The sequence below is a fragment of the Thamnophis sirtalis genome, unplaced genomic scaffold, assembly GCF_051295495.1.
Source record: "Thamnophis sirtalis isolate CommonGarterSnake01/CBP01778 unplaced genomic scaffold, rThaSir2_p1.2 scaffold_4, whole genome shotgun sequence".
Taxonomy (NCBI): Eukaryota; Metazoa; Chordata; class Lepidosauria; order Squamata; family Natricidae; genus Thamnophis; species Thamnophis sirtalis.
In genome coordinates this window covers 94,635,629-94,650,701 of record NW_028261384.1, presented here as the reverse complement: position 1 = coordinate 94,650,701, position 15,073 = coordinate 94,635,629, and the positions used below count along the sequence as shown (strand labels likewise).

General features: G+C 34.2%; 1 protein-coding gene across 1 annotated transcript in view; it reads left to right on the top strand.

Moving 5' to 3' along the window:
* Nucleotides 1–15,073, top strand: part of IKZF3 (IKAROS family zinc finger 3) — a 42,447-nt gene that overhangs the window by 6,315 nt on the left and 21,059 nt on the right. The window contains exons 4-6 of the mRNA XM_087714436.1: nt 8,598–8,861; nt 9,314–9,481; nt 11,244–11,360. Coding sequence (XP_087570562.1) covers nt 8,598–8,861; nt 9,314–9,481; nt 11,244–11,360 — 549 coding nt within the window. The remainder of the gene's footprint in view (nt 1–8,597; nt 8,862–9,313; nt 9,482–11,243; nt 11,361–15,073) is intronic.

Below are 15,073 nucleotides of genomic sequence, written 5' to 3'. Positions count from 1 at the left end.
ATTATTTCATATTACATAGGACTCCTACAGACCTTTGAAGGAAACATGGTGATAAGATAAAGAAAGCCTGGGCATCTGAAAAGGCTTTTTTTTAAAAAAGAAAAACAAAGATAGAGAAAGCTACGTGGAAGAGATAAACAACAATGGGCATAGAAGTCACTTATTTTCATAAAGAAAAACGAAGACAATTTTTATGTGTTCATTTAAAAAGGTCAAAAAACCACTGTGGAAGTTTCAAATAACTTCTTTAAAGACATGTCTTTTCTACGTGGGAATTTGAAATCATAGATTTGGTGCATGCAAAAAAGGAAAAATAACTGCAGCATAAATGTTCCTACTTCAGGCTTTTAAATTAACTGGTGTGGTGATGGTGGTGTTTTATGGGCAGGAAAGAGGAGCAAAGAAGGTGGGAAAATCAGCCCAAAGTACACTTAGGCTTGTAGCTGAGGTTCCAGCCACCCTTGCCTTAGAAGACATGTGGTTGTGCTAGGAAAGGAAATGCCGTGTTTTTCTAGTCAGAAAATTAGATCTTGTGTACCGTCCTACTGAGTTAGAAAATGGGGTGCAACTGAAAAAAAATATTTATTTTTAAATGAAAGTAGGGTGCAGGTGTGGGGTGATGTAGCAAACTCAGCTGATATTTTTTTCTGCAGGTTCAGTTAGCAAGCAATTACAGAAATTATAGAAAGGATTAAAAACCTGAAAACGTTGGTGGAACCTGACACACTACAATGGCATGGCCTTCCTTTGATTGTGGCCATGATTTGAAACTCATCGTCAGATTTTATCATTTTATCTTTTTCCTTTATTTTAATAAAATATAATTCTATAGTTAAGAAATAAATGAAGTGCTCCTCTTTCCAGTATACATAGCGCAAGCCCAGCGCAAGTCTTCCTTTCTAAAGATATTTAATTGTAAGCATATGTATAGCCATAAGAGAGGGATACATATATAGACACAGGACCAGGAACAACATACAACGTTACATACAGAGAGTAGCACACATAAATGAAGAAACATGATTCAAAAACCATGTATATGAGCATGTAACTATTTGATTTAACACAACTTTCCTTCCACAAGTAAATTAGAGGTAGTCTTCATTTAATAACCATAACTTGAGTCTGGAATTTTGATTGAAAATCATTGCATTTGTTAAACAATAGCAATAGCAATAGCAGTTAGACTTATATACCGCTTCATAGGGCTTTCAGCCCTCTCTAAGCGGTTTACAGAGTCAGCATATTGCCCCCAACAACAATCCGGGTCCTCATTTTACCCACCTCGGAAGGATGGAAGGCTGAGTCAACCCTGAGCCGGTGAGATTTGAACAGCCGAACTGTAGAACTACAGTCAGCTGAAGTAGCCTGCAGTGCTGCATTTAACCACTGCGCCACCTCGGCTCTGTAGTCTCTACGTGACCTGATGCAATTTTATGATTGTTTTTATGAACAGTTGTAAGGTAATCGTTAAGCAAATTACATGGTCATTAAGTGAATCACATGATCATTAAGCGAATCCATTCTCCTAAATTGAATTTTTTTGACGTAAACCAGCAAAATGTGTCGTAAGCCATAGTAATGATTGGCGGGATTGTGGCATCCCATAAAGACAAACAAAGCCATGATGATAAACTAAGTGTCTGACCCGTTCACTATTCAGGAATTCGTTATGAAACCATATCTAGAATGGGCTATTTGAAATAGGAAAATAACAATATCAACTACCATTAATATAATATTTAGTTATGTTTTCTGAGATAAAGTTGCTTCAAATACCTGGATGCCTTCTACGTTGGAAGCATAAGTTCCAGTATTTAAAAATCTTAATAGTATTCCATGTCTTTATTTCAGAAGAATGCCCCGCTTGTCCCCTCCCCCTCCTTCCCTTCTTAGAGGTGAACCAGTTTGCACTCTGCATTCATGCTTGGTAGGGAATTCAGAAAGTTTTGTTGCTATTTTTAGCTTGTGAAATTTCCACCAGGTGTTTACTGTCTGTTTGAGTTCATTGAGGCATCACCCCAAAACTGAATTATTTAAATGAAAAAACAAGACAAGTTCAAAACGAATCCCTTCCTATCTTAGTGTTTCAGTGACCTGAAAAGAAGAAAACCCCTCAAAAAAAAAATCCAAACTCCGATCCACAAGGCCTATGTCACTCCCTTTCATGAAATTAAAAATGATATTTCTGAATTTCTTCCCACTTTACCAAAACCATAGTGTAAATGAGTGAAGTTCAGAATGACAGATATTAAGAGTGAAATGGTGTAAAAGAAATCATGGATAAATTTCTTTTAGATAGTTCCTCGCAACTATCCCCAGAAGCCAACCTGCAAGATAACAATTTTCTAAGTTAGCTTTTATGTCTATAAATTATTTAGACAAACAAGACATTGGAGATCAACATCGATATTCTTTCTCCAATCTTTTGTGACCAGTTTTTCTCAATGATAAATGCTAAAAGAAACACATTCTTCAAGTTTCTCTGATGTTGATAGACATTTTCCATCAGGACCATTCATCTTTTTAAATAGATTTTGTGATAAGAGATGGATTTTTCTAATTCAGGTTTTTTTCCCCCAGCTTGCTTTGAAGGATCAGGGGTATTGCCTAATTTTAGGCCAAAGTCCAGTAGCTTAGACATTTGCCCCTGTGACTGCATGTGGCTTCATTTCTTCCTCTTCATTTCTTCCTTAGTTTATATACCTAGCAAGATTCAGCCATTTTTTGATGTAATTGTACAATTTAAGATCATTTTTGTCTCTATAATGTAGGTTTGGGAAAGCCTTTCTAGCAACAATTTAGTTAAATATTTTAAATCTGCAAAAAAAAATTGAGGAATGAAGAATGCATAGAAATTTGTCATTGCAGAATGTAAAGGTGGAAATTACTTCAGTTATCCAGTCCATCCCTCAGTAAATACAGGATTCACTAGATCATCTGTTTGTAGACCTCCAGAGAAAGAGAATCAGCATTATCCACCAGCTGATAACTCATTTAGTCCTGAAGGTCCTCTTGTATGTGACTTAAGAGTTTTTGTTTTGTTTTGTTGTTGTTAGATGGGTAGGTAGGTGAAACAGCCATGATATTGTTTCAGCTGTCACATTAGCTATTCTGACAGTTAGTGAAAAACCAATGGGCCAGGAAAACTAACCAGTTAAAAACCCTAATGTTGAAGAAATAGTAATAATTATTTTGCTCACTTTGTAATATAAATCATCCTGATTCGTACTTAATAAAACAGCACAAAGTAGATATCGTTTCATTTTTGCACTTCTCTGTGTTTTATGATAGTTTGATACAACATAAAAGTGAGTACAAAAGTATATTAATTAGGAGGAAAAAATAGATCTAATTATTTAACAAAATTAAAACCTCTCTTTTGCTTTCATCTGTCTGTCTGTCTGCCTGTCTGTCTGTCCGTCCGTCCGTCCATCTATCCATCCATCCATACATACATACATACATACATACATACATACATACATACATACATACATACATACATATATATGCTAAAACAAAAAAAGGGGGGGGATATATTTTCATGCCTCCTTTAAAAAAAATAAACCAAAATTGTAAATTGATACAGAAATCAGATGGATTGAAGTTGTGAATGAAAAGCTGTAGAAAGTGACAGATAGATTTGTCTTTCTACACAAATATATTGCTACTCTTGACTGCTTCCTAATGAAACTATATTTGATGGTGCATTTGTGAGTTATGTAAATAAAAAATTGTTTCTGACATTAAAACCTGATATTAATCCTGAATTCTGAAAGAGTAAGAAAGTGAATCAGGCAGGAATAACTGTAAAACTGGGTGAAGAACTGCTTTTTATGACACTTTGGAGATCCTTCTCTACAGTTTTAAAAGCCTTAAAAATCTGTGGTTAAGAGGACCTGTCTTACTTGCAATACTCAAAAGAATTTAAATAATTTCTGTGCTGTTCAATGGAAATGTCAGGTTAGGTAAAAAGTGTGATAATTTTAGGATTACCTCCAGAAGCATATATTGAGATAAATCCTTGTGTTAGCCTACCCAATAGATTCTCAATTAGCACTCCAAACATCCTTCTCATAGATTGTTAGAGGGCCACCTCAAGCATCTCCATAATGGATTTCTGGGAATGGCCCAAAGAATCTCAGTGTGCTTATATTGTAATGTGGATCCATCCTAAATATTAAATATTTATCACTTTTGCCTAGAGGCAATGTCATTTAATTTGTTACAGCTACGTCAGAGGTTTGATGGGTGTTTGTATGTGATGGACTGCAATGATGTTTTGCTGCATCAAACTCTTAAAGCTAATGGACTGCTGTTGACACATTTCTAGGACATTTTAAATAGGATATTTAGGAAAGGATAGCCCACACATTACTATTATATACCTCATATATTGATGGAGGTGGGCTGTATACCAAGCAAATCATCTACAAGCACGAGGTGTCTTTACTTGGAATTGTTATAAAAAAATCAGGTGTGACCTTAATTTGCCCTATTAAGATGACTGAATTCCTGGTATCTGGGTGCATCCTTATTGTTAATTAAGCATAAAAAAGAAAATTATAAGTGTTTACAACTTGTAAGGTGTTTGATTTGTAAACCTTTGATCCTGGTTACTAGTTTGGGTAAAATAAGGCTTCAATAGACATGAGAACAAGCTTTACTTTTCAAATGAACAAAAGAAAGTATTGCTAGGTATGAACAAAATGGTTGAATTTAGTGTGATTTCAGACTCTCAGAAATATTACTTCAGTAAATAAATGTTCATCTGACATATCTTCAGAAACTGACTTCTTTTTCTAATGTACTGATTTTCACTCCCTTACAACAATATTGTGATGATTGCTGGGATAAATAGGCAAAATAAATTTTCAAAGCAAGATTTAATTTTTGCAGAAGTTGAATTTAGCTTCTAGAATGTTTCTTTTCTTTCATATTATATTGGCTGTCCTGTGAAACCCATTTCACAATATGGATAACGAATCTAGCTCAGGAGACCCATATAGTTTTATCCCAACTGTATTTTATTTTAAAGTTTCAAGAAAGTTCTGAAAAGAAGTTTTAGTTTTTTCTCAGAGTGTAATTTTCTATGTAAGAGAAGAAATAATAGAATAAGAATATAAGTAAGAATTGATAGGGTTTTTAAAAGAGCAGCCAATAGCTCCTTCTTCATTATCAATATAAATATGATAATTACAGAGCAGCATCCTGAAATTTCAATAGTAGTTATTGTCAGCTAAATATATGCAGAATGACAAACTAAACTACAACATACTCTATAGGTTTGGTCAGATGTTTTACTGAATTCAGTGAGATGTACTGAGACTTATTAGGAGACCATACAATACATTTTCAGCTCAACTATATACATTCTGACCTTTCCAGTTTTCATCAATGGGAACAACACTGGAAGTTTTTAAGAAGAGATTGGACAACCACTTGTTTGAATTTCTATAGTTAAATAAAGTACAGGACTTCCTGCCTAAGCAGGGGATTGGACTAGAAGAAATCCCATCCAACTCTGTTCTTCATCTATTGATGATTTTTTGCAGTTTTCAATAGGCTGTAAAAAAAGCCACTATAGTGTCATAGCTATTAGTTAAGGCATTGGATAGCATTGGAAGGATTCCGGTTTTGGTCCATCCTCAGCTCTGGAAATTCCAGGGTGATTTTGCTCCCCCCCCCTCTCTTTCAGGTAAATCAATTGCAGGAGGATTGGGATGAGGGGAAAAAAGGAGGAGATAGCAGCGATTACCATGATAGCAAAGCAAAGTAAAAGCAAAGTAAACAAAAATAATAAACTGTAATGGGTTGAATGTGGTGGGATTTAAGGAAATCTTCCTGATCATACTCATACGCGTACTGCCATGAGTATGTTTTTTTATCCTCTAGAAGTAAACTATCAGTCAAAGCAAGATTATTCTCATTGCTGCCTATCTTTTGCTGACCAGACTATTTATTTATTTATTTATTTATTTATTTATTTATTTATTTATTTATTTATTTATTTATTTATTTATCGAATTTATTCACTATCCATCTTAGCGCAGGGTAACTCTTACAATATTATTTAAAGTGGGTTACTTGTGATTAAACAGTTATTTTCTCAGTTTTGGTTTTCTGCCAGCCAGCATATGTTTTCCATTGACTTCTTAAACAAAGTGCATTGAAAAGTTCAAGGTTTTCTTTGTGGGGAGCTTTCCACAGCTGGAGCATGGTAAAAAAAATTCAGGAGGAAGATTCAGGTGCATCCTTTCAGTTTCCTACCAGAAGTTATCAAAGGCTGAGTTGCTTATACAAAAGCAGGTGGTTTAGAAGAAAGGCGAACAGCAGATATTTTTTACCATGGAGGAACCTCAAAAAAGAAAAATACCAGAATGAGTTACTGTATATATACCCAGTGGAGTTCCCAGAAAAAAAAATTAAGAAACTCCCCAAATAGAAGACTGGTTTTCTTTTGTGCAACAACAACCAAAAACTCCTGACTTTTGGGAAAAGTGGTATTTTTTATGTGAAAGAATTGGCATGATTTGTAGAATCTGATTGTTTTCAGAATTCAGCACTGAGAAGTATATAAACACCTTTGCAGGCAAAGTTAATAAATAAAGCAACATGAGTTCTCTAAAAGTCATTCCCCTTTTCTGAGTCCCTCTTTTTCTTGCAAAGCTTCTCCTTAGTACTGAACTTCAAAAAATGGAAGGCCTCTTTTTCTGCTTAAACTGGTTACATCCCACTGCCACAGTACTCCTTCGCAGTCTTACCTGAGAAAGTTCTTCAGCAACACTTCTTCTCACTTAGAAGCTGCAGTACAAAGGTTGTGAGAAACATTATAGTTAGTATCCTCTTAGGATGGTTGAAACTGTAAGGCAGGTTCACAGCTATCATTTTAAGACTTGTAGAATATTGGGGGGGGGATTTTCATATACCATTATTAATCCAGTAATAGAATACATTTTAGCAATACTTCTGAAAAATCTTAAATAAGATGTTATTTATGTGCTACCTATAGTGTTTCTGAAAACACAGAACATTCAACTTTTTTCTTTGAATTGAGATATATCAGCTTCTTTCAAGAAGCTTTCACAATCCATATGGACAGTTCTAAGTCAACAACTGCAGTTGTACTGCTTATCTGCTTATCCCTCCCATCTTTCAATATCCTATTATCTAATACAGTGTTCTCCAACTTTAAGACTTGTGGACTTCAACTCCCAGAATTCCTCAGCCAGCCATATCTTAAAGTTGTCAAGTTGGAGACCCTTAATATCTGGATTTTCCAATGTCTAGGCATAGTACATACCTTCTATCCTCTCTCTCCACACCACCCAATTCACCAGACCCATGTTGACATGGTTGATTGATTGATTTCTTGGTTTATGGTCCAGTAAATAATGGTATAGTCATAGGAAAAGGACATTCAGCATTGCTGAAATATCATCATTACAATTTAGATTGCAACACAAGTCCTAGTGACTGGAAACATTTTGTATATGTACAGTATATTTATAATTAACCCTCCCTCATATCACTTCCCTTCAAACTGTATAGAATTTACTGATGTATATATATCCATAAATAGATGAAGCATGTTGGTGAAGACTATGAACAAAATCTCTTTTTTTTTGGAGACACTGTTATTCATGAGTTGAAAGAGAATATGCATTGATTGGCAGACAGTTCTTTCCAAATACAAACCTTACAAACCTAAACTGAAAATATAATCATATTCAAACTATTTTAGTGACTTGCCACAAATGCATCCAAAGTAGCGGCCACTATGTCTTTAAAAAAGGAACTCTTCATGGAAGTTAACATTTGAGCTAATATTACTCTTCCAAGTTCCAACCTATTCTGAATGCAGCAAACCTGCTTTGTAATGTAGGTGATGTCAAGAGGAATGAGTACTCAGAATGCAGTCCTGTTACTTGAAATCCATTATCACAATGCTTATGCTGGAGATAGGCAGTTTTTTGGAAACTGAAAAAAATATCCCCTTCATTCAGAATCAATTTACTACATTTATATTTGCTAAATGGCATGTCAGTCTGTATTGCTGAGCTATGAATATATGGAAGGAGAATAACATCTGCAGTTAAGGTTCATTAAACAAGTTAAATGAATGTTTTCTAAATCAGAACATAAAAGAACATTTTTGTATCAAACTGAATGTTCAGTTTAAAGTTCTATTCAGTTTTGACATCAGAATTGAGAGAGCTAGTTAAATGTACTGAAAAAGGCATCAGGCTAGAAATGGGAATATAGTAAGCTCTAGCTTAAGCACCAAGCCAGCTGGCTGACTTTGGGCCAGTCAGTTTCCCTCAGATCTAGGAAGAAAGTAACAACTCTTCTCTCTCCTCTCCTCTCCTCTCGTCCCCTGGAAAATATTGGATGTAATGGTAGGATTTTATTGATCTACAGTAAATTTCATTGTGCAGATGACTGATTATTTTATCAAAAAAGCTGAAAAATATGAAGGAAGGAAATAAGAAAATGTAAAAAATACTATTCAACAACACCAGTAATAATAATATTCCTTCTGTGATGTTTTATATTTATGTTTTATTTTGGGACCATGTTGATGTTATTTCCAGAAGACCGCTTATTTAAGATCAATTGTGACTATGATGAAAAACAAGGTGGAATTATGAAGTCTGAGCCAGTAGAAATTGGAGAAGAACCCAGAATCCTTTATAACTGCAGGCCGGAATATGGAGACTATGACCACATGGAACTGGAGAGGCATTCTGAACCATGTGACCTTGTCAAATCAAATACTGCAAAACTGAAGTGTGACATTTGTGGATTGGGTTGTGTCAGCCTCAACGTTCTGGTGGTTCACAAACGCAGCCATACTGGTAATTATCATTCAGTCAGAAGAAATATCTCATTTGAAAATACTTGATCTGAGGCTGTTCCAGTAGCTAGTGCAATCCAGTAAGTTGGGTAGATCCCAGGTAGTGATCAAGCAAGTTAGAGTGGCACAACTTAGGTGCGTGCATATGTATGTATGTTGGGGAGGAGGATACCTTGAAGATGTTGTTACTCTTACACACTCTGAAAGGACATTGTTTTGGTAAAGAAAGCTACTGATTGGCAACTAGGGGAAACTGTGCAATATAATCAGAAACAGAGATTTTCCCCTTCTCAACCAACTCTTTATTCAATTAAGCCTTCTACTAGCTCAGGCTAGTAGAAAGCTTAATGGAATAAATCAACTCCTGATTTTTATGGCAGAATAATTTGAATTTATCATTAGCTAAGACTGTAATGTTCTAATAATCACTTCACCACTCATATTGTTTTTAAGGTGAGCGCCCTTTCCATTGCAATCAGTGTGGAGCCTCATTTACTCAGAAGGGAAATCTTCTCCGCCATGTTAAACTTCACACTGGGGAAAAGCCATTCAAATGTCACCTTTGTAGCTATGCTTGTCAAAGAAGAGATGCACTCACAGGTCACTTAAGGACACATTCTGGTAAGGGTTTATTTCTCTTAAGATTGATTGATTTAGTTCCTTTATTTCTGTTTTTATCAGTATATTTCAATTCTTTATTATTATTATTACTACCTGTTTTAAAACCATAAATGAAAAAGTAAGTCTTTAATCTAATCTTAGATTAGACTAAAGAGATTAGATTACTACTCATCAGTATCATATATATCCAATTTCATGATAACTCCATCCAATTCCTGCATAATTTTGCAAATTTTTCATCTATAAATTTCATTTATTTTCTTCTTTTGTCATTGGAGATAACTTTCCCTTGCCATGTTTGTGTCTCTGTGTGTGTGTGTGTGTATTCTGCAATTCTATATATGTATTTGTTTACTTCTCAGATTAAAACATGGATCATAAAATTGTGTTATTTGAGATAATATATTCCTCCATATAGAACTGCAGGTCCCCATTGTAAATTGAGAAGTGGAAATTAGAAGTTGAGTTTCCTTAACAATGATCAATTCTCCTTCATATTAACCATGAAACTTAAGAATCCATTAATTACATCAGATTGATCAATGTGATAAAGCCAATCCAATTTTGTTGCCGCAAGTAAGGAACAACAATTCTGAGGGAATGGACAGTTAAGAAATAGGAAATATACAGTAAATAAATAAACAGTATAAATGATCTGGGGAGAGAAGACTTGATTTTATATTAAGAGCTAAGAAATAAAGAATTACAAAAAAACCTAGTCAATACCCCAAATAAAGGTTGAGAATACTGGTGGCACTTCTTCACTGCTACTGTTTCTTTCTTTTCAAATTGTCAGAGGTAGTATAAAGATAATTTGTTATTATTTTTCAGGATTTGAGCCTTGCAATACTAAAAAGAAGTGAAAATCAGAACAATAGTTTGTGCTGCAACAGCTCCTCTAGCTACTGAGGTCTTGGCAGACCTTTCCCACAAGGAAGAAAGGGAGGGAGGGAGAGTGGGAGACGAAGGAAGGAAGGAAGGAAGGAAGGAAGGAAGGAAGGAAGGAAGGAATATCAGTAGTCCCTCTCACTGCTAGTTTATCCAACATGGAGGCAAGCACAAAATAATCGAATGCTCTTCACTTTATGTCTGGACAGCTGAGATGTAGCTGCGAAGAGAATCATCCTGGCATCTCCCTAATGGGACCTAAAGTTCAGGAACCATGAGGAGGTATTAAGCAAGAGGTCTCATTAGCATGGAAATGGAGCTGCAGTGCATCCAAAAGTAAAGCAAAGTAAATCTCTAGCTTTGCAGCAGTTTCCAGTACATCGCTGATGAATCATATATTGTATAAATGAGCTGAGGTTTCCACTGCTGACAGCATGGAAATACGAAGGTTCAGACAGAGCCAATTTCTTCAAGTCAAAATGTGATCTTGTGTGTCATGATGTCATTGTACAAATGTTGTCAATTAAGTAATTGCCTATGATATCATTTCTCTCTCTCACACACACCCAATTCCTCCACAGACATTCATGAGACCATGGCTTTTTAAAAAAAAGATTAAAATACCTTTCTTGTGTAGCATTAACCAGAGAAAAGCAAAAAAGCTTCTTCCTTCTTTTAATCAGATATATTTAGATTAGGAAATCAAACATTCCCAGTTTAGGGAATCTTTCACTATTTCAGTCTTAAGGCTGTTGGTTATTTAATCTGGCAGGACTGCTCTGGGGATTAACAGATCATGAACTGAAGTACTTGATATGTTAAAATCATATAATATTTATTACATAACATCTATAAATCAAATACTCATTTCTAGTGGAGAAACCATTCAAGTGTGAATTCTGTGGACGGAGTTATAAGCAGAGAAGTTCATTAGAGGAACACAAAGAAAGATGTCGGACATACCTGCAGAATGCTAGCCTCAGTGAAGCTGGTGAGCAGTTGGGAATTCTTAATTGCTGTGTTTGAACAGTTTTTTTGGGAATCTTATTTTCCTTTTGCTGTAAGGAAGAGTGATGGAACTATGTGATTAAATGAATGTACCATATTTTTAGAGTATAAGATGCACCGGAGTATAAGATGCACCAAGATTTTGAAATGGCAAATTAAAAAAAAAAGTGTTTGCACTCTGCAGACCTCCCCAAAACAGCCTGTTTTTTTGCAAAAATGGGCCTTTTTTTTTAAAAAAGGGCATGAATAGCCTTTAGGAGGCTTGTAGAGTGCTCCTGGGGAATGAGCCCCCCCCAAATGAGCAAAAACGGGCCTGTTTTTTGTCAAAAAAAGGGGATGCATAAACTTTAGGAGCCTTATAGAGTGCTCCTGGGGGCTGGGGGGAAATTGAGCAAAACATTGGCCTGTTTTTTGCCCATTTCTGCCCTCCCCAACCCCCAGGAGCACTCTGGAAGCCTCCTAAAGGCCATGCACAGCCATTTTGGTGAAGGGAGTGGGATTTCAGGAGGCCCCAAATTGCTGTATAAAACACACCCAGATTTTCAGCCTCATTTTTGAGGGGAAAAGGTACATATATACTCCAAAAAATAGGGTAGTATGGGAATTTAAATATCATAGAGGTGGTCCTCATTTAATGATCACAGCCAACTCAGCAATACTGTCCTTAATAATGTGGCTGTTAAGTAAACTATCATGTCACTGCAATGGAGTGCAAATCTTACTTCTGCCATAGTTATTAAAGGAAAGTCATTAAGCGAGGCATCACATGGTTGTAACTTGTGATTTTATTGCTGGTTTCTCTCAGATATACCACTGAAGGAATGGCATTTAAAAAAAAACTGTGTCTGTCTTAAGGCATAGATTGCCCCAAAATGGCATCCCTCTTCAAATGGCTTTTATTGCACCAATCTGGCTTGCTATGTCTACAGTAGGAGTTTTTGGCTGAGGATATAGTCACTTTATATTTGTTTGTTTGTTTATCAAACTTCTTAATCACCCATCCCTTCATGTATGTTTTTTTTCTTGCAGGACTAAAAATAATGGTTGATGTACAATTGCATTTAGTATTTGTTAATATTTTATAGTTTTCTAATTTATGATAATATCTACCTTCACTTTTAAAAAATAAATTGCAGAAATATAGATTTAAAAATTACAGGCATTTGTTCAATGCAGTACTTCAAAGTTGAAATTTGGCAAATAGGTTATTTTCAGGTAATATCAATATCTCAAGAAGTAAAGAAATCTCTGATCATAATATTTGTGTCAAAAATAACAGAACAGTTGGAATTATGAATATAATTTAAAAGAAACCTATTCATTTTTAAAATTATAAATGACACAGGTAAAATAACTTATTGCCAAAATTCAGGGTAGCTATCTGGTTATATCAAATTTAGCTGATCTATTGGAAGAGAGAACCTAGAGATTTTCTGTATTACTTACATACTTAGATATTTTGTTACCTAACACTAACCTTTGTTTGACTGCTCCTCTGGAATTCGTCATTGGTGATAATTTTAACATTTATGACCACAGGGCTGAGAACACTGGGGGAAGGTAGGGACGTGCATATAACATTGAATTCAAATGTGGCTCCCATGCTTGATTGGAGATTCATATCAGACCATTAGCAGGCTCTCTTTTTCCGTGTTCCATTCCTTTGGCGACCACATCATTTGGTGTTACAGGAAACAGTGCCGTTCATTCAGGTCACGCTTAGTATTTCTGAGGTTTTTGTTAACCAGCTCTCTTGCTCTGAAAAAATGTGAAACTATAGGCCTGGAATGACAAAAGTCACATGTTGGAACAGAGTGAACTGTTTCTCCAAAAGACTCACCACTGAAATAATAATAAAATAGAGAAGCAAGGGATATAGAAAGAAATGGAATAAAGATAACAAAAATATTACTGATAAGATTAGCTAATTATTACTATGATGATGTTTTAGCTATTAATTCTTACCATTCCTTGATAGTTTTTTCCATCTTATAATTTGTTGGAATATCCTTTAACGTCACCACAGTAGTTCAATAGATGACATTTAAGTTAATGTCATATGCAAATAAGTATTAGAAATACTAGCTTTAATTGGGTTGATTGATTAGATTACATTTAAATATATTAAGGTTTGAAAAAATGGTTCACAAATATATATTTTATTTATTTTGTATAATATATCGGAAATATATTTTGTTATAACCAGTTAACTTATTTATTTCTATCAACTAGTTTAAATTACATTTTCTGTTCACTTGAAATATTTATTCTACAGTTGCATTATTATTTTGCATTTTGTAGCAATAGAGTTGAAAAATTGCCTTTAATTTTTTACTTTTCACAGTGTAGTATTTCAAATTAAAACACATCTATTAACAAAACACATTTGCAAAAATGTATATAGTTGGGCAAAATACATGCAAAATGCATCAATTAGAATAATATACACAAAATCTTTATCAAGTTTATCATGTACAATCTAAAAATATTAAGTTTTCCATATACAATTTTATAATGACCTATTGATTATGTGATAAATTTTATATTGTATGTGAAATTGAAACATGAACATTTCACTTGGAAAAATGGGAAATCAAGAATCCACAAGTGATAGATTTACCCATTTCTACTTATAAGTCAAGAGGTCTAGTTAAGTCAAGAAGGTTTTTTTTGGGGGGGAGTGTCTAGTTGCATTTACATTAAACATACCAGATTCCTATTAGAGAAACTTGTATACTGTATGTTTTTTAGTGTGGAGCTTATTGCATGGACACAAGCTCTGTAAATTAATATTTTCCATGTGATCTGAGTATTTTTCCTCTAGTATGGAAGCCTCTTGGAAAGAAATATATATGGTGAGATTTTACATAATCCAGAAATAATTATTTAGAAATTTATTTATCTAATTATTTTAAACCATTATTTAATTAATTATTTAGAAAAATAATTTATTTAGAAATAATTATGCGATCACTCCATCCAATTAACTTCTTGAATTGTTTGTATGGTGTGTTTCAAGTACAGCAGAGAACACTTGTGAACTGAAACTTAGTGAAATAGCATCCCATACAAAAACTCTGTGAATATTAAAAACTAAAAGACTTTTCAGACATTGCAATGCACTTCAATTTTAAAAAAACCTATTTACAAAATGTGCATGAGATGAAAAATGGGCACAAAAATATATGAATATTTGGAAAGTGTATCTACTGTTTTGGTGGTCTGGAAACATACACAGGAAAAGTCACACTTAGAAATGTCTAGATTTTGATGTGGATTTTTGAATATTTTGAAATAATGAAAACTAAGAAAATAAGTATTAAATTCCATACAATTCTAACTGATGCAATTATTTCAAGAGATTCTGCTTTTAGTATATTTCATTCCTAACTGTCCATTCCAAGCAGTGTTCCAAAATGAAAAAAGAATCCCAAAATTGTCCAAATTGGAAAATTAACACTGATTGTTGGCTTCAATATTTCATACTATATAAAGTAATATTAAATAATTTGGGAATAATATTCATTTTGAGACCATTTACCTTTCGCCAAAGGATAAGGTTTAATAGACTCCATCTATTAATTTCTCTTTGTATTTTATTTATATTACATGGCACTAATGAGTTATATCCTTTGATACACACATGCCTAAATATTTAATATGGGAAAAAGTATAGAATTGATGTTCCTTAAATAG